At 41.5% G+C, this 23,351-nt stretch overlaps 1 protein-coding gene and 1 long non-coding RNA gene across 3 annotated transcripts in view; one reads left to right on the forward strand and one right to left on the reverse strand.

Annotated features, from left to right (window-relative positions):
- Positions 1-11,193, forward strand: part of krit1 (KRIT1 ankyrin repeat containing) — a 67,152-nt gene extending 55,959 nt beyond the window's left edge. For both annotated transcript variants that reach the window (XM_028791232.2, XM_051936163.1), the window contains 2 exons: positions 2,863-2,979; positions 8,411-11,193. In XM_028791232.2, the coding sequence (XP_028647065.1) occupies positions 2,863-2,979; positions 8,411-8,500 (207 nt within the window). In that variant the 3' untranslated portion in view covers positions 8,501-11,193. The remainder of the gene's footprint in view (positions 1-2,862; positions 2,980-8,410) is intronic.
- LOC127530117 (uncharacterized) overlaps positions 1-23,351 on the reverse strand; it is a 57,898-nt gene that overhangs the window by 11,893 nt on the left and 22,654 nt on the right. The gene's annotated exons all lie outside the window — the stretch shown is intronic.

Consider the following 23,351-nt stretch of genomic DNA (forward strand, 5'->3'; position numbering starts at 1 on the left):
GACTTGACAGTTGTCCAAAAGACCACCATTGACACCTCGCACAAGGAGGGCAAGACACAAAAGGTCATTGCTAAAGAGGCTGGCTGTTCACAGAGCTCTGTGTCCAAGCACATTAATAGAGAGACGGAGGGAAGGACAAGATGTGGTAGAAAAAAGTGTACAAGCAATAGGGATAACCGCACCCTGGAGAGGATTGTGAAACAAAACCCATTCAAAAATGTGGGGGAGATTCACAAAGAGTGGACTGCAGCTGGAGTCAGTGCTTCAAGAACCACCACGCACAGACGTATGCAAGACATGGGTTTCAGCTGTCGCATTCCTTGTGTCAAGCCACTGTTGAACAAGAGACAGCGTCAGAAGTGTCTCGCCTGGGCTAAAGACAAAAAGGACTGGACTGCTGCTTTCTGATGAAAGTAAATTTTGCATTTCCTTTGGAAATCAAGGTCCCAGAGTCTGGAGGAAGAGAGGAGAGGCACAGAATCCACGTTGTGTGAGGTCCAGTGTAAAGTTTCCACAGTCAGTGATGGTTTGGGGTGCCATGTCATCTGCTGGTGTTGGTCCATTGTGTTTTCTAAGGTCCAAGGTCAACGCAGCCGTCTACCAGGAAGTTTTAGAGCACTTCATGCTTCCTGCTGCTGACGAACTTTATGAAGATGCAGATTTCATTTTCCAACAGGACCTGGCACCTGCACACAGTGCCAAAGCTACCAGTACCTGGTTTAAGGACCATGGTATCCCTGTTCTTGATTGGCCAGCAAACTCGCCTGACCTTAACCCCATAGAATATCTATGGGGTATTGTGAAGAGGACGATGCAATACGCCAGACCCAACAATTCAGAAGAGCTGAAGGCCACTATCAGAGCAACATGGGCTCTCATAACACCTGAGCAGTGCCACAGACTAATCGACTCCATGCCACGCCGCATTGCTGCAGTAATCCAGGCCAAAGGAGCCCCAACTAAATATTGAGTGCTGTACATGCGCATACTTTTCATGTTCATACCTTTCAGTTGGCCAACATTTCTAAAAATCCTTTTTATGCATTGGTCTTAATTGATATTCTAATTTTCCGAGATACTGAATTTGGGACTTTCATTAATTGTCAGTTATAATCATCAAAATTAAAAGAAATAAACATTTGAAATACATCAGTCTGTGTGTAATGAATGAATCTAATATACAAGTTTCACTTTTTGAATGGAATTACTGAAATAAATCAGCTTTGTCATGATATTCTAATTTCATGACCAGCACCTGTATAGCCAGTAACGGCATACTGCACAATAATGTGCAGTGAATACACTTAACTTGAGCATTCCTAGTTGTCATCCTCTTTCTCTGTACGTTTAGCATTCGTTTGCTCAGAGGATGATGCACTTGCTGCTTCCTGAACAGCTCTTCTTTTCTTCACCTTAGTGGCCCGCTTCTTCTCTTCTTTCGTCTGCGTCTTTTCGCATTAAAACTGATTAAGTTAGTTTTTGTGTTGCAATTACTTGGTACATTTTTCTTAAATTTTCACTTAAGCTGGCACTTAAGTGTTCAATCTGCCTCAGGAATGATTTAAGATATGAAGAGGTAGGGGAAGTGACCGCGAAGGTGGTAGGGAATGAGAATGATGCACGTACGCATGCGCCGCACGCTCGCCTTGCTGTGTGCTGCCAGTTGATTCTACAATAAAATAAAAAAAAAATAAAAACCATCACCCCAAAAGTGGGTAGCAGACATCACGTAGTATATGTATACCAAATTTCAGGTCAATAGGTGAAATGTTTGCGAGCTACAGGTGATTTAAAATCCTGGACAGAGAAACGAACAGCCACGGTAGTATATTATATATAAAGATGCGTGTGTGTGTAATATATACAATAGCTTAATCACTCAGTTTATCCATCCATTCATCATCCAACCCACTATATCGTAACTACAAGGTCACGTGGGTCTGCTGGAGACAATCCCAGCCAGGGGCAGGGCACACACACACACCCACACACTAGGGACAGTTTAGAATCACCAATCCACCTAACCTGCATGTCTTTGGACTGTGGGAGGAAACCCACGCAGACACGGGGAGAACATGCAAACTCCACGCAGGGAGGACCTGGGAAGCAAACCCGGGTCTCCTAACTGTGAGGCAGCAGCACTACCCACTGCACCACCGTGCCGCCCTCACTCCGTTTAAAGAAAAACAAATGAGAAACGCAGCCAAAAAAAAAAAATGTCTTTACTGTGAACAGAGTACTTTTAATGGTGTATGAAGTGTAATATCAATGTTCTCTACCATGTCAAGCAGTCATTTTCAGTAAAAGCATTTTGTGGACATTGGATGGATGATTAAATATAATTGTATGTTTAAAGGTAAATTTATTTTTCTGGACCATGCAATATGCAATGGATTGGACTAGTGTCATGTTTAGGATGTTTTTCTGCCTTGCATCCATTGTTATGGGTGTAGACCCTAGCGCCCATGAATAAGAAGTGGATGAAACAGGTTGGCCATGGTCCTGAATTGGATTAAGTGGGTTTGAGGAGTGTTCCTAATTATCCTTTACTGAAAGTTGTTAGCACTTAATAAAATGTGGACATAAGTACAGTAGACTGCTTAACTTAATGTGCTTAAAGATAATAGACAACATTATTGAGGTAGGCCCTTAAAGTAAAACTGAAAGTCAAGTATATCCCACAATCAACTACTACACTCACAATGTCTTTTATAAACCATACTATTTATCAAATCGATTTGTCAAGTTTGTTTATGCAGAGTGATTCCATTTTTAAGAACCTGAACCCCAATCAATGTCTGCATTTTATGGGTAGATTACTTTAGAAAATCTCAGATTTCTTTGTCCCTTGTTTGTTTTCAGGCATTGCTCATTTCTCTTAAGTACGGGTCCTTCATGTGGCAGCTGGGAGAAGCAGATCACTATTTTCAAATTCACAGCTTGGAAAACAAGATGAGCTTTATAGTCCATACCAAACAGGTATAGTATGATTTAAAAGTCAAAGCAGGAAGTGTTGCCTGGCACACACTTTAAGATGCAAAGCTCAGTCTTCTGCTACTGGTAGGAATTGCTCATTAGTTGAATTTCATGGGTTGTAGACAACTAAACGGAGATGCCTCTCTTGGCTTTTCTTGTATAATACTGTATTTCTGTTTTTTCTACATAATCTTGTCTACTACATTTGCTTCTCACAGACTGTTATAGTTTTTCTTGTTTTATGTTTTATGATGCTGGGGGGAAAAAGGGGTAGATTAACACTAGAATTACCAGAGCCTATGAAAAAACTCGTAGATCCATCCCACCTTAAAACACTTCGCACCTTTCCGTCAATGTCTTTTAGGTTTTCTACGAGTTTTTTCGTAGGCTCTGGTAATTCTAGTGTTAATGAGTGTTAACATCTGCACCTTCAATTTATTCATAAAGTATTTTACAGATCAAACAGATGTACGTGGATTAAAAAAGTGTGTAGGCCATATCCTTCAGACACAGTATGTGATCACATTTTTACTGTAAGATGTTGAATAGAAACTATACTCCTCAAAGTTGGTCATGTTGAAACCTGTAGGGTTGGAGTGAATGCAGCAGGCCTTGCCCTTTAAATTGTGACATGCATAGCTGTTCTGTCACTCATACACTTTGACCCTTTTTAGAGCATTACTTTTGCATCAGTAAAAAAAATGTTTTTAAGAGTCCACATTGAAGTTTGAGCACTTGCTGAGGCTGCAGTTCAAACTAAGGATATGAACCACTTTTTCCATCTATCAAACCTGGGTATTGATTGTTAAATGCAGTTTTGTTGATTAAAATAAATGAAGATAGTATATGCATAAAGATGATGGCATTTCTTAAATACAATGGAGCAAGTTATCCATCTTCAATTAAGTGACCTGAAAACACACATTTTATTCTTTTATGAAATGCAAAGAATGTTGCAGAATAAAGTTTCTTATCACATCCAGCAGACAGGGAGGTCCCTCAGCTTTTTGTGGCTTCGGTATTTGCATGTCATCTTATACATTACATGGCCAAAACTTTATAAACGCCTAACCCTCACACCTATGTGAGCTTCATGGACATCCCATTCCAAAACAATAGGTATTAATATGTTGTTGGCCCCCTCCTTGTGGAGCCTCCACTCTTCCGAGAAGGCATTCCACAAGATTTTGTGGGGATTTATGCCCATTCGGCTAAAAGAGGGTTTGTGAGGTGTTGGGCACTGATGTTGGACAAGGAGACCTGGCAAGCAATCAGCATTTATTTCATCCCAAAGATGTTCAGTAGGTCTGAGGTCAGAGATTTATACGGGCCACTCAAGTTCGTCCATGTCTTTATGGACTTGGCTTTGTGCACAGGGGCACAATCATGCTGGAACAGAAAGGGGGTTCCCACAAACTGTTATCACAAAGTTGGAAGTGCACAATTGTCTAAAATGTCACTGGAACAAGGTGGTCCCACACGAAACCTGAAAAACAGCCCCAAGACTATTACCCATCAACACTTGAGTTTGTGTCGTCTGCCACTTGATGGCTGAGCTACTGTTGCTCCTCTACAGTTCCACTTCACAGTAACAGCATTTACACTTGACCAGGGTAGATCCAGCAGAGCAGAAATGTAGCATATTCAGTTGTGGCAAAAGTGGCATCCTCTAACACTGCTACGTTTAAAGTCCTTGAGCTCTTCAGTGCAACCCATTCTGTTGTCAGTGTTTGTCAATGGAGATTACATGGCTATGTGCTTCATTTTATGAGCGATGTTAACAATGAAACACCTGAACTGTGTAATTTGGAGAGGCAGCCACGTACTTTTCGCCATGTGGTGCATCACACAGCAGTTATTCTGTTATCATGGATTCAGTTAACAATTGAACTAAATTTTATAGATACTTTTATTCCTATTTTATAGTATACTTGGGGGCTTTGCCCCCTGCTTGTTCCACTTGCCAGCCCCCTGGCCAGCTTGTAGTTCTGCCGCTCATGTATGGGGATGCGGATGTACAATTTAAACAGATTTTCATGTGAAGTGTTACATTTGCATCCACGTGACGTAAAACTGCCTATGATTGAATTTAGTTTCTTTCTCTCTATTAAATAAAATGACTTTTTCGATTGTTTGGCTCCGAGATTTGTTAATTGTCTTTGCAAAAGCTATTTCAACGGGAAAATGTTAACATTTTAATACGAATGGCATATCAAGATCCCCTTTGTTGTCTAATGTTATCCGCGGAAGATGTACTACAGTAATCCCTCCTCCATCGCGGGGGTTGCGTTCCAGAGCCACCCGCGAAATAGGAAAATCCGCGAAGTAGAAACCATATGTTTATATGGTTATTTTTAGAATGTCATGCTTGGGTCACAGATTTGCGCAGAAACACAGGAGGTTGTAGAGAGACAGGAACGTTATTCAAACACTGCAAACAAACATTTGTCTCTTTTTCAAAAGTTTAAACTGTGCTCCATGACAAGACAGAGATGACAGTTCTGTCTCACAATTAAAAGAATGCAAACATATCTTCCTTTTCAAAGGAGTGCAAAGCAAGCAGTCAAAAAAAAAATCAATACGGCTTTTTGGCTTTTAAGTATGCGAAGCACCGCCGGTACAAAGCTGTTGAAGGCGGCAGCTCACACCCCCTCCGTCAGGAGCAGGAAGAGAGAGAGAGAGAGAGAGAGAGAGAGATAGATAAAAAAATCAATACGTGCCCTTTGAGCTTTTAAGTATGCGAAGCTCCGTGCAGCCTGTCCTTCAGGAAGCAGCTGCACACAGCCCCCCTGCTCACACCCCCCTACGTCAGCGCAAGAGAGAGAGAGAGAGAAAGTAAGCTGGATAGCTTCTCAGCCATCTGCCAATAGCGTCCCTTGTATGAAATCAACTGGGCAAACCAACTGAGGAAGCATGTACCAGAAATTAAAAGACCTATTGTCCGCAGAAACCCGCGAAGCAGCGAAAAATCCGCGATATATATTTAAATATGCTTACATATAAAATCCACGATGGAGTGAAGCCGCGAAAGGTGAAGCGCGATATAGCGAGGGATCACTGTACATTACTTTTCTTGGATACATCTTTCTTTCTACAGTAATTTGTGCGACGGAAGACCGGACGATGTTAATGGTTGTAGATATTCTTTGGGATATTGTAAGTTGTTGTTTTCGTCTTACGCTCGATCAACACCAACTGTTTCAGGATAGTCTATTGATACACATTTAACCATTTTGCCATGTTACCGATCTTCATTTTTGGTGTAAATTCGTTTGTCTTTGTCGTTTCTCGGTGCTAGGATTGCCCGTGTACTCATTTTTTCTGTTGATAACCCTTTGTGATGAAATTCTTCAATAAGATTTGGACATAATACGTCTTCTTTAATTGGTAACTTAAAGTGAGGAAAACATTAAAATATATAAGAGCTGAGTGCACAGGAAGTGTATCAGGTGAGAGGGCCGTGTGCGTGTTTGAATACGGTTGAGAGGAGGGTGGGACTTGAAAGAATCTCATGGCCAAAGTCTCGTCTCCTAAAAAGTCTTGTCACGTCAAAAGATTTTTTTATATAATAGAGATGTACTGTATATGTAATAGATATAGTATGGTTCTGTACGTTTCAGTGTTCGTTGCAGTTTATAAAACATAGTAAGCTCCCTATGCTTGTTCTCAAAGGAAAGTGTTTTATAAAAATGTGCCACACACTTTTTGTGGATGTAGCATCTGCACATAATTTTCTTCTACTAAAATATTTTATTAATGTCCCATGAAGAGCAATTACATACTCTGCACTTTAAAAATGTGCTGCTTATTCGCACATTCTTGACATTTTGTGTAAAGCAATCAATACATATTTATGTATTTAGTAATGACTTTGATCTTCAAAATGGATTATTAATAAAAATTCATTTTTCAAGGTTTTGCACACAATATACACTGCTCTGCTTTTATCACATTGCATTTGAAAATTACTTCAGTTCTGTTCAGATACTTTCATAAGGTGATTTGTCTGTCATTAAAGAAGATTTTATCAGTCCATTGTGAACATCAGCCATATGCTGCGCTTTGTAACCTCCATACACACGTTGGTGTCTTCAGCATCTGCACTTTGCTATATCGTTAGAGACGTCTGGTAGCCAACATTCAGATGCAGTGTGTATTATCATGGAAGTTTACTCGACCTATTATTTTGGTTCCCCTGCGCTACATGGTTACAGTTAACTGTAGTGTGTGCATGAATGGCTAAATATGTCTGCTCTGTAAAGCTCCATTGACAAACTGAAATTTCTATGCGGCTGCGTTCTAGTGCCCCACATTTATGGTTTACTTACAGTATCTCACAAAAGTGAGTACACCCCTCACATTTTTGTAAATATTTTATTATATCTTTTCATGGGACAACACTGAAGATGTGACACTTTACATTGTATCAAAGTAGTCAGTGTACAGCTTGTATAACAGTGTAAATTTGCTGTCCCCTCAAAATAACTCGACACACAGCCATTTTCCAAACCCACTTAAAATGAGCAGGCTTGTGGAGAAGCTGGAGCCTATCCCAGCAAGCATTGGGCACAAGACAGGAACGGTCCCTGGGCAAAGCGCGTGTCCAACCCAGGGTGAACACACACACACACACACACACACACACACACACACACAAAATTCATTTAACTAACCTGCATGCCTTTGGATTGTGTAAGGAAACTCCAGGCAGGGTGTAAACCCGGTTCCCTTGTTGCAAGGCAGCCGCACTACCAGTAAAACCAATAGCAGCAAAAAGGAGGAAATGTATTTAAGGATACCGATGATGATGAAGATGAGTCCCTTCATGGCTAGGTGCATATATGCGTATAAAGATTTTTCAGCCCATGCAAGTCTTGTCTGCCGATTTCAATGGGAATGCAGATGTATCGTCTGAGTGACAGTGAAGATCTTCCGTTGTTTTTTGTAATTTTTCTTTGCAGAAAAATTCACCTTACACTTTACTTCACCTTTCATATTGTGCAATAAGAGGTAACGAGAGCCACAGCACGCAGAATGCTGTCACGTGCTGTTGGCATTGGGTGCTTATGACGGAGAGTAGCGGACCCCCAAATCTAACAGAGAATTTCAAACAGTGCAGCGTTTGTATGCAGTTTGCTTGTTTTACTTGTTTCTGTGTGTGTTGTTGTTGTGTACGGTGGGCAGTTTATCTGCTGTGTCTACTCTGAACTGGCCAGGTCCGAGTGCACCTGCTTGTGTCCTACATGTTTCATGACTATTGCTGCTCAGATAGCCTCTGGGCCATTGAATGGAACAGTCGGGACTGATGATTTGGACCGTAGTCATATTGTTTTTACTGTAAAGGTTGGGGGCTGTCGCATGGGGTGTGGCGAATGAATAAAATACTGTAAATAATAAGCAGCAGATTTAAACCTTTTTTTTCATATTTTGATAGGCTGGACTTATTGTAAAGCTCCTGATGAAGCTAAGTGGACAAATGACTCCAAATGAAAGAAGTATCACGGAAAAATACGCATATGGATAACAGGCATCTTCGTTTTACTGATTGTACAATTTTTAATTACTGTTTTTTTTATTTGTTTTTATTCATGATGTAAATAGTGCAAAGAGTTGAATTTTTAATCTAAATCCATTTCTCCCAGTTACCATTACACAGATCCAAGCCCATCTACTCACCGCTCATGTACTCCTCTTTATGCAGCTTCTTTTGAATCCCTGTCACATCAGAATGGCTCTTGAGGTCTCTTTGTGCACCAACCAAAAAAGAAACCAGAATGTGCATTTTTTTTTAATTTCACAACAGCCAAAGAAGAAACTACGCCAGCTTCAAAGTATACAGAAAGCAGTTCAATAGCCTTTTTTCTACGACTATCAAACTGTACCAGGCTGTATTGCTGACGTGATACTGCATACGCAACTGCAAACATTTTGGATCTTCAACATAAATTCTGTACACATTGTTCTTTTATAGGACAGTGCTCTGCATATGCACTATATGGCCAAAAGTATGTGGACCCCCTCCAAATGATTGAGTTTGGGTGTTTCAGCCCCACTCATTCTTAACACTAGAATTACCAGAGTCTATGAAAAAACTTGTAGATCTGGCCCACCTTAAAACCGTTCTCACTTCTCCGCCAGCGTCTTTTGTCTTCTAAATGTGCCGATTAAGACGAGCAGCAAGCAGCCGGCTATTCCATCCCCCACCGTCACAGAACGTTCACTAAGTTCTCCCAGCTCATGCCTTGTTTGATTATCTGGGAGTGACTGCTGGAGTTTTAGAGTGGAAATAATAGATCGCTATTTGGAACACACGCATTTGATGTGTGTTCCATTTCTACAGTAATCTGTGTAAACACATTTTTAAAACAAACTTTTTCATATTTTAGTAATAAATGTTACAAAATGTAGGCATAAACTATACAATGTGTGAAACCTGAAGTCCAAAGATCAAATAAACACTTTCACAAAAGGTTCAAGAACAGTACAACACCTTCTGTGGCGTAACGCTAAGATTTGCTGACTCAGAGCGCAGCAACCCTAGTGTGCCTCAGAGACCAGAGTTCGATTCCCAGCTGGGGAGAAAGTGTTGTTTTTTTTTTTTTTTCTTTTTAACCTCAAAGGAACATAACGATTTACAGTGCATACCAATTTATAAATTTTAAGTTTAAAATGTCGATCGCGACATTTCAGCTTCTGATCCGACTCTAACAGCGGCAGTATAAATTCTCACCCGATCTAACGCTATTCGTTTAAAAAATAATATTGCATAATAGCGCATCTTTATGTGAAAATAGCAGTATCAGATGGGGAGTGTCTGATGATTTCATATAGCGCTGAAGTCACTGCTCTTTACTATGCTTTCCTCTGCATGTCCTGGAGTTCAAAATAAACAGTGGTAGTATGTATCGTGATACACTGCAGAGCTATAGCTCCTTTTTATGTGAAAATAGCAATGTTAGATGGGGAGGGAAGGGGAAGGATCCTGAACGTGACTGAGAGAATGAAAAGTGAATAAAAAAAACAAAAAAACAAAGCTAACCTTTACAAGTATCATAACTTACACAGGCTGTTACAGACTGAAATCAAATGTATGTTTTTATTCTAAAATAGTAAGAATAAGAGCAGTTCACTTCTCAAAAGGGAGTTGTGCAGGATCGAACTCGTGACCTTTCGATTCCCAGTCAGCAGCTGATACTGCAGTAATAGTAAATGTGTGTCAGTGTCACATGAATGCATGCTTCCTGCAGTTATTTTTGAATAAAAGCGCACTTGTTCTGTTATATTTGTATCTTTTATGAAAGCGTTTCTTTGATATTTGGACTTCAGGCTTCATACATTATATAGTTTATGCCTACATTTTGTCATTTACTACTAGAATATGAAAAATGTTTGTTTTAAAAATGTGTTTACACAGATTACTGTAGAAACTGAACACACATGAAATGCGTGTGTTCCAAATAACGATCTATTATTTCCACTCTAAAACTCCACTTCACTCCCAGTCAATCAATCAAGGCATGAGCTGGGAGAAGTTCGTGCACGTTCTAAGTTAGTGGGGGGATGGAATAGCCGGCTGCTTGCAGCTTGTGTTTATCTGCAAATTTAGAGGACAAGACGCTGGCGGAGAGGTGCGAACGGATTTAAGAAGCGATTTAAGGTGGGACGGATCTACAAGTTTTTTCGTATGCTCTGGTAATTCTAGTGTTAATCGGTGCATAAACTTAAGAGCATGGCCACGCCATCTCCATTGACAAACACTGGCAGTGGACCGAAGAGCCCTTTAAATGTGGCACTGTCATACGATGCCTTTTTGTCACAACTCTGTACGTGAAATGTCTGCTCTGCCAGATCTGTCCTGGTCAGCAAGTGGAAACCTCTAGAAGCAACACCAGCTCATCCACAGAGTGGGCTGGCTGATTGCTCGCTAGGTCTTGACATCCAACATCAGTACCTCACCTCACAAGTGTTCTTTTGGCTGAAATGTCCACAAACCCACCCAAACATTTTGTGGAAAGCATTCCCAGAAAAGTGGAGGCTGTTATAGCTGCAAATGGGAGGCCAACTCCATGTCAGTGCCACTAGTTTTGGAATGGCACATCCAACAAGATCACATAGGTGTGTGAAGGTCAGTGGACCCAAAACTTCTGGCCATATAGTGTACCTGTAAATATAAATTGTTAGCTATATATTTATAAATAAACTGTAATTGTATTTTCATGACAATGATTCTTTATTGTAGTGACTGTGGGAATGCTGAGGGGTTACTGTTACTCTCTACAAGGTTACCCACCAGATGTCTAGTAACAGATGGAGGATGAACGTTTGTTGGCTCAGATCTACAAGAGCTCATGTTTTGTTTCAGTGGTTTGATGCGCCTCACATTTTTCTTCCTTCTTGACGTCTTTTACGTTTGGTTTATGTGTCAGAGGACAAAGGGATAAATTCAGTCCAGTTTCCAAAGATGTGCCTTGTTACGCGGCTGCCAGGCACATGGTTTTCTTGCCCAAGTGGCCTAGTTTTGATCTGTGTCGGGGGGGGGGGGCGCCTTTGCGGGTTGGTTTTTTTTGGGGGGGGGGGGCTCCTTTTTGTAAAACAACATGTTATTTTAGGCTATTAACCAAAACTCCTTCTCCACTCCATTAGCATGGTATTCACTCACTAGGTGCCCACTCCCCTGCTTGTCGATGTCAAATCTCTGAGGAGGGCCAAATGCCCACAGTCTTCAATGGCCTATATAACCATTCTGTCACCACTCTCATATCTCTGAAGGGAACTGGGGGACCACCACCAAATCCCCCAAAAGGCCTTTGTTGGTATCCATTCTTATCTCTGAGTGAGCTCTTTGATGATACTTCTGCCCACAGCTTTACGGTGTGTCACTTGGCTTGTTTTTATTAAATATTGTTATAGCAACAGAAGAAAAATTGGGGAGAATTGACTAATATAATAAAAGTTAAAAATGAAACTTAAGGATGACTAGAGAGTAGAAACTAAGGCCCTCGGTGTTTCACCCCCATGTCTGTCCATTTCAACATGTAAGAGGTTCTCAAGGTACAAACACTCTTGGCAGCGTCTCAGAGAGGTCCATGTATAACGCTGTGCGTAGAATTCACACTAAAACATGGTGTACGGACAAAAGTGCAAACGCACAAAAAATTCCATCCATCCTCTTCCACTTATCCGAGATCGGGTCTTAGGGGCAGCAGCTTGAGCAGAGATGCCCAGACTTCCCTCTCCCCAGCCACTTCTTCTAGCTCTTCCAGGGGAATCCCGAGGCGTTCCCAGGCCAGCCGAGAGACATAGTCCCTCCAGCGTGTCCTGGGTCATCCCCGGTGCCTCCTCCCAGTTAGATGTGCCCGGAACACCACACCAGGGAGGCGTCCAGGAGGCATCCTGATCAGATGCCCGAGCCACCTCATCTGACTCCTCTCGATGTGGAGGAGCAGCGGCTCTACTCTGAGCTCCTCGTGGATGACTGAGCTTCTCACCCTATCTTTAAGGGAAAGCCCAGACACCCTGCGGAGGAAACTCATTTCAGCCGCTTGTATTCAAGATCTCGTTCTTTCGGTCACTACCCATAGCTCATGACCATAGTTGAGGGTAGGAGCGTAGATCGACTGGTAAATTGAGAACTTTGCCTTACGGCTCAGCTCCTTTTTCATCACGACAGACCGATGCAGAGCCCACATCACTGCGGACACCACATCGATCCTCCTGTTGATCTCACGCTCCATTCTTCCCTCACTCGTGAACAAGACCCCGAGATACTTGAACTCCTCCACCTGGGGCAGGATCTCGCTCCCAACCCTGAGAGGGCACACCACCCTTTTCTGGCTGAGGACCATGGTCTCGGATTTGGAGATGCGGATTCCCATCCCAGCCGCTTCACACTTGGCTGCGAACCGATCCAGTGAGAGCTGAAGATCACGGCCTGATGAAGCAAACACGACAACATCATCTGCAAAAAGCAGTGACCCAATCCTGAGTCCACCAAACCGGACCCCCTCAACACCCTGGCTGCGCCTACAAATTCTGTCCATAAAAGTTATGAACAGAATCGGTGACAACGGGCAGCCCTGGCGGAGTCCAACTCTCACTGGAAATGGGTTCGACTTACTGCCGGCAATGCAGACCAAGCTCTGACACCGGTTGTACAGGGACCAAACAGCTCTTATCAAAAAATTCCAGATGCATAAATCTGTGTGTACGGCCAGTTCAACGAATGTGAAATTTAACGCATGTGCACTCTCCTACAGCCCCAACCCGACTCCTCACAGAATTTTGAATATTTTAATATGCAAATCAATATAAATATCACCTTCAATTCAGTGTTTGGTTGAAAAACAATGGAAGAGGCACGTGAAAAAAAAGACTTCAGCAAATGCGAAGTGGCGGCAAGGAAAACGTCCGATTTGTTGGCTTACACAGTGGTATAAGAAGACACTCGAAAGTTGTACTTCAAAAAGTCGCACAGTGCCCGAAAGAAAAAAAGAAGTGGCCAGATATCACAGTTGACATGAAAATGCAAGTCGCACCCCACCATCTGTTTATTCTTTTTCAGACAATATTACAAAAACTGACCCCCATGCGATGTTCAGGCAGTGATGATGCTGCTGTGCCGAATACATCTATGGGCGCTGGCTGCACACGCACCTCTGCCTCAAACGCTGAGAGGCCATCTGGCTGTGTGCTGAGCACCGCTGTTCTGAAATCACAAAATGCAATAGTAGATGCTGTAAGAGATGTGGTCAATGAACTAAGGAATGTAAGGGCTGCACTATGTGATACTGACCACAAATTAAATGAATTACTTAAATAAGTGCTGCATCTGATTACCTGTTTTTATATTCTGCTAATTACATTCAAATGAAGTTTTAACGCTGTCCAACCTGGCTGATCATTTGGTGGTACAGAGTCATGTTCATCATAGCGTATCTGTTCAGGTACTGCACAATGCGACACGCTTTCTGCGCACTGTAGAGCAGCACATCAATGGAGTGGAAATGCATTTAATTTACATAAGCAAAGTCATTCTCTGAAGACGCCTTTTATAGCGTAGCGATGGCACTGAGCGCCACAACGGACTGATTCTCTGTTCCTTTTACTTTGAGGTAACTTGCTCTCCTTAAAAGTACTGCTTACCTTTTGCCGCCCTATTTGGAAAAATCACCTGCAACTGTGCAGAGCTGCCATTTTTGTAGATTCTCCAGCTATATATGATGATATGTCAGCTTATTCTTTTGGTGATTCATCCCTGGCTGATATAACGTGTCCAATGCCGTTGCAATAGCAATGTTTGTGCAGCTGACCACACCGATTACATTTGGAAAACCGAATGTTCCTGCGAATTGCACTTTTATGTTTGTCAATTCAACCAAAGTGTAAGGAAATCATATATCTGGATGACAAGCAGATAATAACATTGGTGATGTTTGTGAAATACCCGATCAGTCAGTAAGTTCACGTAAAAACCCGAGGGTGGCCAGAACTTGCAAAGGAGCAGGTAGAACACAATTCCTCAAAGTCTGCATTTGTAAAGCTGGCGCCAGTTCAGCACACAGCTCCAAGAGGATAGCTGTTGGAAATCGAAATCGACTTAGAAGCCGGTCGTCATCATCTGTAAATACGCACTCCCTTCAAATTCTTCCATTTGCAATGTCTTCTAACAACACTAAAGCAGCTATGGTAGTTGGAACAGTGTGGAGATTCTGTGCACCATTGTAATGCTACAGAATGATTACAATCAAGTGAATTACATTTGTAAATGATGTGCAATTAATTTCAGTGTGTATTCAATAAAATCCGTATCATAGATGTGAATCTAAAAAAGAAAAGCAGACCACAGAAACCGTAGCACTGCTTTGACGTTGGGTGCCACCAGTTTGTGAAACCGAGTAGAAAACAGCAAAATCGTGCAACGTCATTTTCATCAGTTCTCCATTGCCGAGCTAACTAGTGACAACGTGTCGTGTAATGTAACAGGTATTGACCCTGCATTGGAATCCATAGGATAACCTGGGGTGGGCCGGGGCCAGATGGACAAGTGAAGAGACAACCAGCAGTAGCAGCACACTTGTAATCCAGTAAATGCTGAAAGTTAGAACTTTGAACCCCTCGCAGTCATCACAAGTGGGACCACAGGATCTGAGGGGTCTAATCACTGCGATGACTCGACTCGCCGTCACCCAATGCTACTGAGGTAGTCTCCATCCCCTTACAATGATTGAACATGTGCATCCAGTTTTTTCTGTCCTTTCTTTATAATTTATGTAATTCCAAACAGCCCACTTTCAGTTAATCCTGTCAGGATCAGGGATTTTAGTGCACCATTCGCAGTCAAATTTTATATGACGAGTGAGCCGCGCCAAAATTATGACTTGCAATTTAGTTCAGCACATGTCACTTAAAAATGCACTTTTGCTTGTCGAGCTTACTGATTTGTTTATGATGTTTGCTACGGAAGCTGCATCCAATAGTGCATCTTGTTCTAGTGATGGCCATTTCGATTCACTTTACTGATTTGATTCTTTTGAACTACCCCTTTAAGTGAATCAATTCTTTTGATTTCTTCGAATCTATAATAATAAAAGGCAAAGCCCTCACTGACTGACTCACTGACTGACTGACTGACTGACTGACTCATCACTAATTCTCCAACTTCCCGTGTAGGTGGAAGGCTGAAATTTGGCAGGCTCATTCCTTACAGCTTACTTACAAAAGTTAGGCAGGTTTCATTTCGAAATTCAAAGCGTAATGGTCATAACTGGAACATATTTTTTGTCCATACACTGTAATGGAGGAGGCGGAGTCATGTATCGCGTCATCACGCCTCCTACGTAATCACGTGAACTAAAAACAAGGAAGAGATTTACAGCACAAGTCACACGCGGGAACGAAGGTAAATGACGTTAATTTTTGACTGTCTTTTAATACTGTGTAAGCATACATATTAACACATGTGCAATTAAACGTGTGCATTTACGGGGTGATTTCTCAGGCTTAAAAGCTCACCTTTTATCAAACGCGGGAACAAAGGTAACTGACGTTGTTCACTGTCTTTTAATACTGTGTAACCATACATATTAACACATGTGCAATTAAACGTGTGCATTTACGGGGTGATTTCTCAGGCTTAAAAGCTCGCCTTTTACTAAAAAGGTAAATGCAAAACTATTTTCAATCAGTTTATTGAAACGCTCCCGTTAAGGATTGCAATAACATATTCGCGAGATAAAAGAACGAAGTAGGGGGAAATGGAGGAACAGCCGGAAACAGCGAAGAGCAAAAAATTAATTAAACAATTGAGAACGGAGCGAGTGAAGCATACAAGCATGTTCATAAGGGAAACGAAGCACGGTGTAAAATGTAAGTTTAAATTAAGTTTATAGAAACGCTCCCGCTGCGGATTGCAATAACATATTCGCGAGATAAAAGTTTAATGAGAAGACACGAGGTATAAACGAACCACACGCCGTGGCGCAACGATAGGGGCAACAGTTTCAACCATTCTATGATCTGCTTCTCGCAACTGAAAGACGGCACATGGCGGATGTTAGCCGACTTGCTGACCGCAACGTTAGGGGCTTCAACTATGGCGCTGACGCCACATCTCAGTGCCAACACTTTGCAGACTGTACTTAAAAGACACGCCCTCCTCACTGGACAGTTAAAAAGACCAATCAAACTAACGATGACATCAAGTATTACCCAATCAAAAGTAGGAAAGGAGGCATCTTCATAAAATGCGTGTGGGATGATTTGCATGACACGCTGCTTTAAAAAAAAAAATGATAAAAAAAATACGAGATAAATCCCGTCCAGTATTGATTCAAAACGGGACGCGCAATTTCATTCTCAAACGCGGCACGATTCCGTATTTTAAAGGACGGGTGGCAACCCTACACTGCCAGGTAACCACCCATACAATCAGATTGTGATTCAGACTAGGAATGCAATGAATGTAATTACCCCGATCTACATACAAGGCGAAAGTCTTGCAACATTCAAAGATGATGGTTTGGGATAATTAGTACTTATTAAGTACACCATGGCACATAAAAGAGCTTATGAAGCCTTGAACCGAAAAAAGCAAGATCTCAGAGATCGTAAAAAAAAAAAAGGAGGTAATGTCGTTTTACTCGCTGTACATTTTAGTCAAACATTACCAGTTATTCCACGAGGGAGACCAGCAGATGAACTCAACGCGTGTTTAAAATCCATGCTTCTCCCACGCTCGGTTATATGTCGCGTGTTCTCGGGTACGTACACCAAAAAATGTATACATTTAAGCATGTAATGGGCAAACAAAAAATGAGGTATACCCGAGGGCACTGCAGTAGTACTCAATGTAACTTTACTTCTTAAATGTTAATGTTTTACTGTTTAATAATTTATACGCTTCTTATATATTGTTCAAATTCTTTTATCAAAATACCAGTGACAGCGCAATGCACGATAACATGGAGTGAATACACCATACGCATCTGCCCACGGCCGCCCTGGTGTGCGCAGATAGGAGTTGATTCTAAAATAAAATAAACATAAAAAGAGTAATACAATCATCACCCATAAAGCGGATAGCAGACGTGACGTATTATATGTGTACCAGATTTCAAGTCAATAGGTGAAACGGTTTGCAAGCTACAGGTGATTTAAAATCCTGGACAGACCAACGAAAAGCCACGGTAGCAAATTATAGAAGAAGATTTTACTGTTTAATAATTTATATTTATATGAAATGTGCTTCTTATATATTACTTCATATTCTCATATGATAATGATGTTAATGTTGTTTATATTGATTTCTATGTTATTGTAAGTGCATCTATGTGTGTATATGTATGTATGTATGTGTATATATATATATATATATATATAAAAAATATATATATAAAAAATATATATATAAAAAATATATGTGTATATGTATATAGAAGTAGAAGACGCGGTGCATTATCCGATAGAGTTTCTCAACACTCTAAATCCTCCAGGCACTCCTGAGCATAATCTAATTTTGAAGGTTTGGGCACCAATAATGTTACTGAGAAACTTACAGCCACCAAAACTTTGTAACGGAACGAGACTTCAGGTCACATCTCTACAAAACAACCTGATTGAAGCAACTATTTTTACTGGCAGTGCCTCGGGTGACACAGTTTTTATTCCTCGCATCCCCGTTATACCATCTAATCTCCCATTTCAATTCAAACGCATTCAATTTCCAGTAAGGCTCTGCTTCGCAATGACAATTAATAAGTCTCAAGGACAAACACTACAAAAGGTTGGCATTGATTTGAGGCAGGATTGCTTTTCACATGGCCAACTGTATGTTGCATGCTCAAGAGTAAGCTCAGCACACAGCTTGGTCATATTACAACCGGAGGGACGAACTGACAACGTCGTGTACAAAGAGATCCTTAACAAATAATTATTTGTATATTTTCCCTCACTTTAAAAATGTTTACTTTTTTCTTAATTTAAATATTCAGCCAGTATTTCGCCGCTGCGAAGCGCGGGTATTTTGCTAGTCATTTATAAGATTAGAAGCCAGTACATATGTGAGGTTGGGTACCCTCTGGTTGCATGACAAATATATAATTTATTAATCTTTACATTATTTTGTGTTGATTCTTATTCATTGCATGAACTGAATACATAATGAGACTCATTCACGAATCAAACGAACGAGAATCGTAAGAGGAGAATCTTGAGACTCACTCATAAATCAGAATCGCAAAACTTGTTCACGAATCACATGAATGAGCCTCGTTCTCGGGTAATGAGGCAGTTGGAACCTGAAAGAATTAGTGAATGATAGCTGCTCAGTGCCTTGAAAGCAAATAATTGTTAGAAAGTAGAATATTTTATAAAGTTCAGTTTTGTTTGGCTCATTTGTTAAATGTACAAAGGGACACATGCATACAAGTTTAATATGTTTATGTATTCTGTTTAAAATAATTACAGTAATGAAGTCTACAGAACACTCCAATATAATGTGGTCTTCCTGTATTGTAGTGTGATGAACAGGAGACTCTTTAGTCACGGAGCTCTCGTTTCCCATTGGGGATTTAGCTCTGACTACAAAGAATCCCGAAGCAGACGGGCGGCGTTTGACTTGAGCGTTAGACATTTAAACCGCAGAGGCCGATGGCATCACGTATGCACTTTAGCACTCCTGTTCGGCTCTACTGAATCCATTAGTTTGCGCTCATGACTCAAATGTTTCATTGAAAAGAGTCGTCTGCAAATTTTCCATCACTATCTTGTTCAGCATGGTGCCCAATTTTATGACTTTTTCCTAAATATTTTGCCGTGATGATTTAGCTAATCCTCAGATGAATGACACGCACTACTCCATGTACAAACAATCGTCGGTGGAGGTGATTAACTTGAGATGTCCCAAATTCACATCTACTCACTCCAAAGCTTATGAAGATGACACAGCATTGTAGACGGAAAGGCGGTGGAGCACAACACGCCAACTAGCAATCACCCTGTAGCGGTCCGGTGCTGCTAACATTCACACCGTCCAGAAGACGGCGATTTATTTCTTTTTATGGTGGACGCACCCAGCCTTGACCCGACCCGCACGCACTGACAAACCGAGACAAAAACAAAGCAATCCAATAATCAAACAACAATTAAAGAATGTAATGAAAACAAATGAAATAAATGAAAACGATATCACCCCTGTTCCCCTTACAGCGATTACACATTAAATACAACAAAGCACCAGCAAAACACACACAGTAAAGTCCATGAAGAACGGCAACAGATGAAATGTAATGATTAAGATAGATAGTCCAGAGATCCGCATGTTGAATGGGAATGTAAAGATAGTCCTACCGGTAGTTCCTGAAATGGTGAAGATGGGTGGATGGTTCAGGAGCGCTCCTTTCCTCACAGGATGGCAATGAATCCACTTACAGTCCTCATGTACACAGGCAGACAATCCAGACCCCAACCACGAAATGATCCAGGACAAAACGAATAAGTTCAGGTAACCTAACAGAAGGCTGGCAGAGAGACAGGAACTTGAAACACAAATTACAAAAACTTTTTTTTCTTTTGGTCATTGGCCCCCTTTGTAAAAGCAGCGCTGACATCCTTTGACCCCAACAGCCCCTGCACCCTCAGCAGAAGACCAATCGGAGCCACTGCAGGGACTGCCGAGAGTTGCAGTTTCAAATTCTAGTCGCTCCGCTACAACACTGTAAGTCCACTTATTTAATATTGACAAATGGCTATGCCTAGCGTTGGCTTTTAGCATTTTAGCACTGTACCCTAGGCAAAGCTGTAAAAGAGGCCTCCAAACCTTGTATAGCTACTCAAAGAGTAAGTGGGGTCGGGATGGTGCCTCTGGGTGTATATTTCATTGAATTATGTCTTGGAGGGGAGTGCTGTGACTGCTGACTTGAACGTATATTTGATAGAAACGCAGGAAGGGGGTCCCCCTTGGTGCTTTATTGGTTCAGAGTGTTTGTAAGTCAAGGTCTGTAATAGTTAAGAAATGTTGCCCCATTACAATTTGCTGTCCTAGGTGTCCACCTCATTTGCCTTCACAGTAGAGCCGACCCTGGTTATGCCTCAGAAATAATCATGTGACTGCCCCCCCACCCCCCCCAGAGTTGCGATCTCTGACGTCCTTCTCACTGTCACTTGATCTTCATGGTCCACCACAGGCCAGTCATTATACTTAGCACAAGCCTGCAGGATGCAACACAAACTTTCTCGAGATGACTGTCAATCACACCTTCTGGGTAGTCTGCTGACCACTATGATATTATCTGAAACTAGCCCTGGTACCTGTCGAAGATGGTCAATACAGTCATTTAAAAATACATACGTATTTGCCTACGTCTCCTTACCTCGTGTGTGTCTGAATGTCTCTGCACCGGCCTCCCTCTTTCCTGTAAAGCCCCCTAATCTTTAGGGCACCTTCCTCACCTTCTGTCCGGCTTTTTTCTGTCTTTGAAGATGACTCTCAGCGCGCCTCCTAAGCCTTTACTCTCCTTTGTGCGTCTCACTCTCACGCTTCCTCTTTCGATCGCATCACCAAAGCCAAATGTGGTAATAAGCCTCACTGGCATTACCAGCAACTAAATAAAATTAGTTTTGTGTCCTCTGCAGTGTTATGAGAGAGGCATTTGTTTGGAAATAAAAGGAAAAAAAAAAAAAGTATAAAGAAAGGAAACTTGCCTTTTTCTTTAGTGTAGAGAGACGTCTTCGCTGACGATATGAGCGCCTTCTGGGGAGCGTCGCAGCGGGTCTCGTGTAGACTGGACAGATGGCCCTGCCATTGACCGGCCGGGATGGCACTGTCGGTCCTCCACTCCGGTGTGTGCCTCCCGCGACCTCATAACTCTATACGTGCAAAAGAAAGTGCAAAGCGCCTTAATATTAGTTTACCGCAGTTTAGAAAAGGGATCCTGTGTTTGCAGTTGTGTGGTCTGTAGCTCAGGGAGGGAGGAAAAAAATTTAAAAGTGCTTACTTTCACTTAAGGCAGAAGCGCAGTCCACGTCCCAAAGGCCGGCACAGCTACGTGTGCGCCGGCTGCTCGACTTTTTATAGTAATTGTGCAGGACAGGAGACGCCACTTTTCGAAGACGCGTTCACATCATCGCGTACCCGTGGAGGGATGACGTTGAACAGTTTAATCGGTCGGCGCGAGGGCGGCGAATACAAAAAGTAATTACGGCCTCTAGAGGGGGTTCTTCTGACTACTTGGTAGAACAGCGATTTGAATTTACCAAGCACTACTGCTTGTGCTGTGATTATTGTAAATATATAAATATTTCTGGATTAACTTTGGTGGAGGTATTTATTGGGTTGTGGTTATTGGTACACTGTTTATTTTTGTATATACACTTTTTTTGAATATTGTTGTTTTTGGTGAATCCTGTACTATACACTGTTTGGAGGAGTGCCGTGGAGGAAGACAGCTTCACATTGGTTTGTGTATATATGGGTTTTACTAGTTTGTGTGTATTTTACTTTTTCATTTGGGACTTTCAGGCAGCACTGTAAATACTGTATATAGTCATTTCTGGGCTCCTTTTAATTACTGTTTTTGTGTGTTCTTTGCGGTATTGGACTGTGTATCAATAGATATAAAATCCGCAGGACATTATTTTTGTTTTCTTTAAGTGCACCTGTAAATAAAACCACTTTATTTTTCAAAAAACCCAACCCTTTTTGTGTCCGTGTCTCCCTGTCTTACACCATCATCCTGGTCACACTCAGTCCCACATACTAGACACCAGGGGCCTCATGTATAAACGGTGCGTACGCACAGAAATGTTGCGTACGAACCTTTCCACGCTCAAATCGCGATGTATAAAACCTAAACTTGGCGTAAAGCCACGCACATTTCCACAGTAACTCATTCCTTGACGTACGCAATTTATCCGCCCGGTTTTGCAGACTGGCGGCACCCAGCGTCAAAGCAGTGCTACTGTTCCTGTGTGATCACCCTTTCTTTCTTAGATCCACATTCCTGACGCGGCTTTATAAATACACTGAAACTAACTGCATATTGTTTATTAGTGTAATGCATCTGATTGTAATTAACCTGTAACAATATAATGGTCCAGGGAATAGCCATAGTATTCCAAATACCATAACTGCTTTAGCGTTGTAACTCTCACTGCATGTTCTTTCAGCTGATCCCGTTAAGGGTTGCCACAGCAGATCATCTTTTTCCACATTACTCTTACTGTACCACTCGGAGTATTTATATCACTGTATCTGAGTGGGAAATCACAGCAGCAGCTGATTGGAAAGAGAATTATCGGTACACAGCATGAAGCAGATGCTGCCTGAGCCACAGCAAACGCTTTAGTCCCTGTACGGACTTCGCGGTTTAGAAACAGTTTCATCCCAAGAACTCTAAACACACTAAATCAGTCCATCAAGTGCTCCTTGTAAAAATATTTGGACTTATAAGTACAATTACCTCACTGTAAACTTGCACTACAGTTATAATATTGCACAACCTGCGCCACTTTATAAAGCGCGTATTTACATGTGATGACGGTATTCATTTCTAAGACGAAATGCAGCAAAACATGTTGATTATATTATACAGATAAAACTTTAACTTCATTTAAATAATCTGTATTGTTAATAATTAAACATGTGAGGACACGGTGCCGCAGCGCTAGCTAGTTCAGTAATTGTTCCTGTATTGCATTGTATTCTTGCTGGTGCTGACGCGACACTGGAAAGATAGACGGATATAATAATTAAACATGTACTACGAAGATATTTCAATGTTCCTTAAAAGTTTTGAAGAATCGAAGTTCTAAGCTTACAGATGGCTTCACGTCTATTACATAGCTTATTGTGTGGCGATTGAGTTTTTGGAGAAAGAAAA

Source organism: Erpetoichthys calabaricus, chromosome 13 (assembly GCF_900747795.2).
Source record: "Erpetoichthys calabaricus chromosome 13, fErpCal1.3, whole genome shotgun sequence".
In the NCBI taxonomy this organism is placed as follows: Eukaryota; Metazoa; Chordata; class Cladistia; order Polypteriformes; family Polypteridae; genus Erpetoichthys; species Erpetoichthys calabaricus.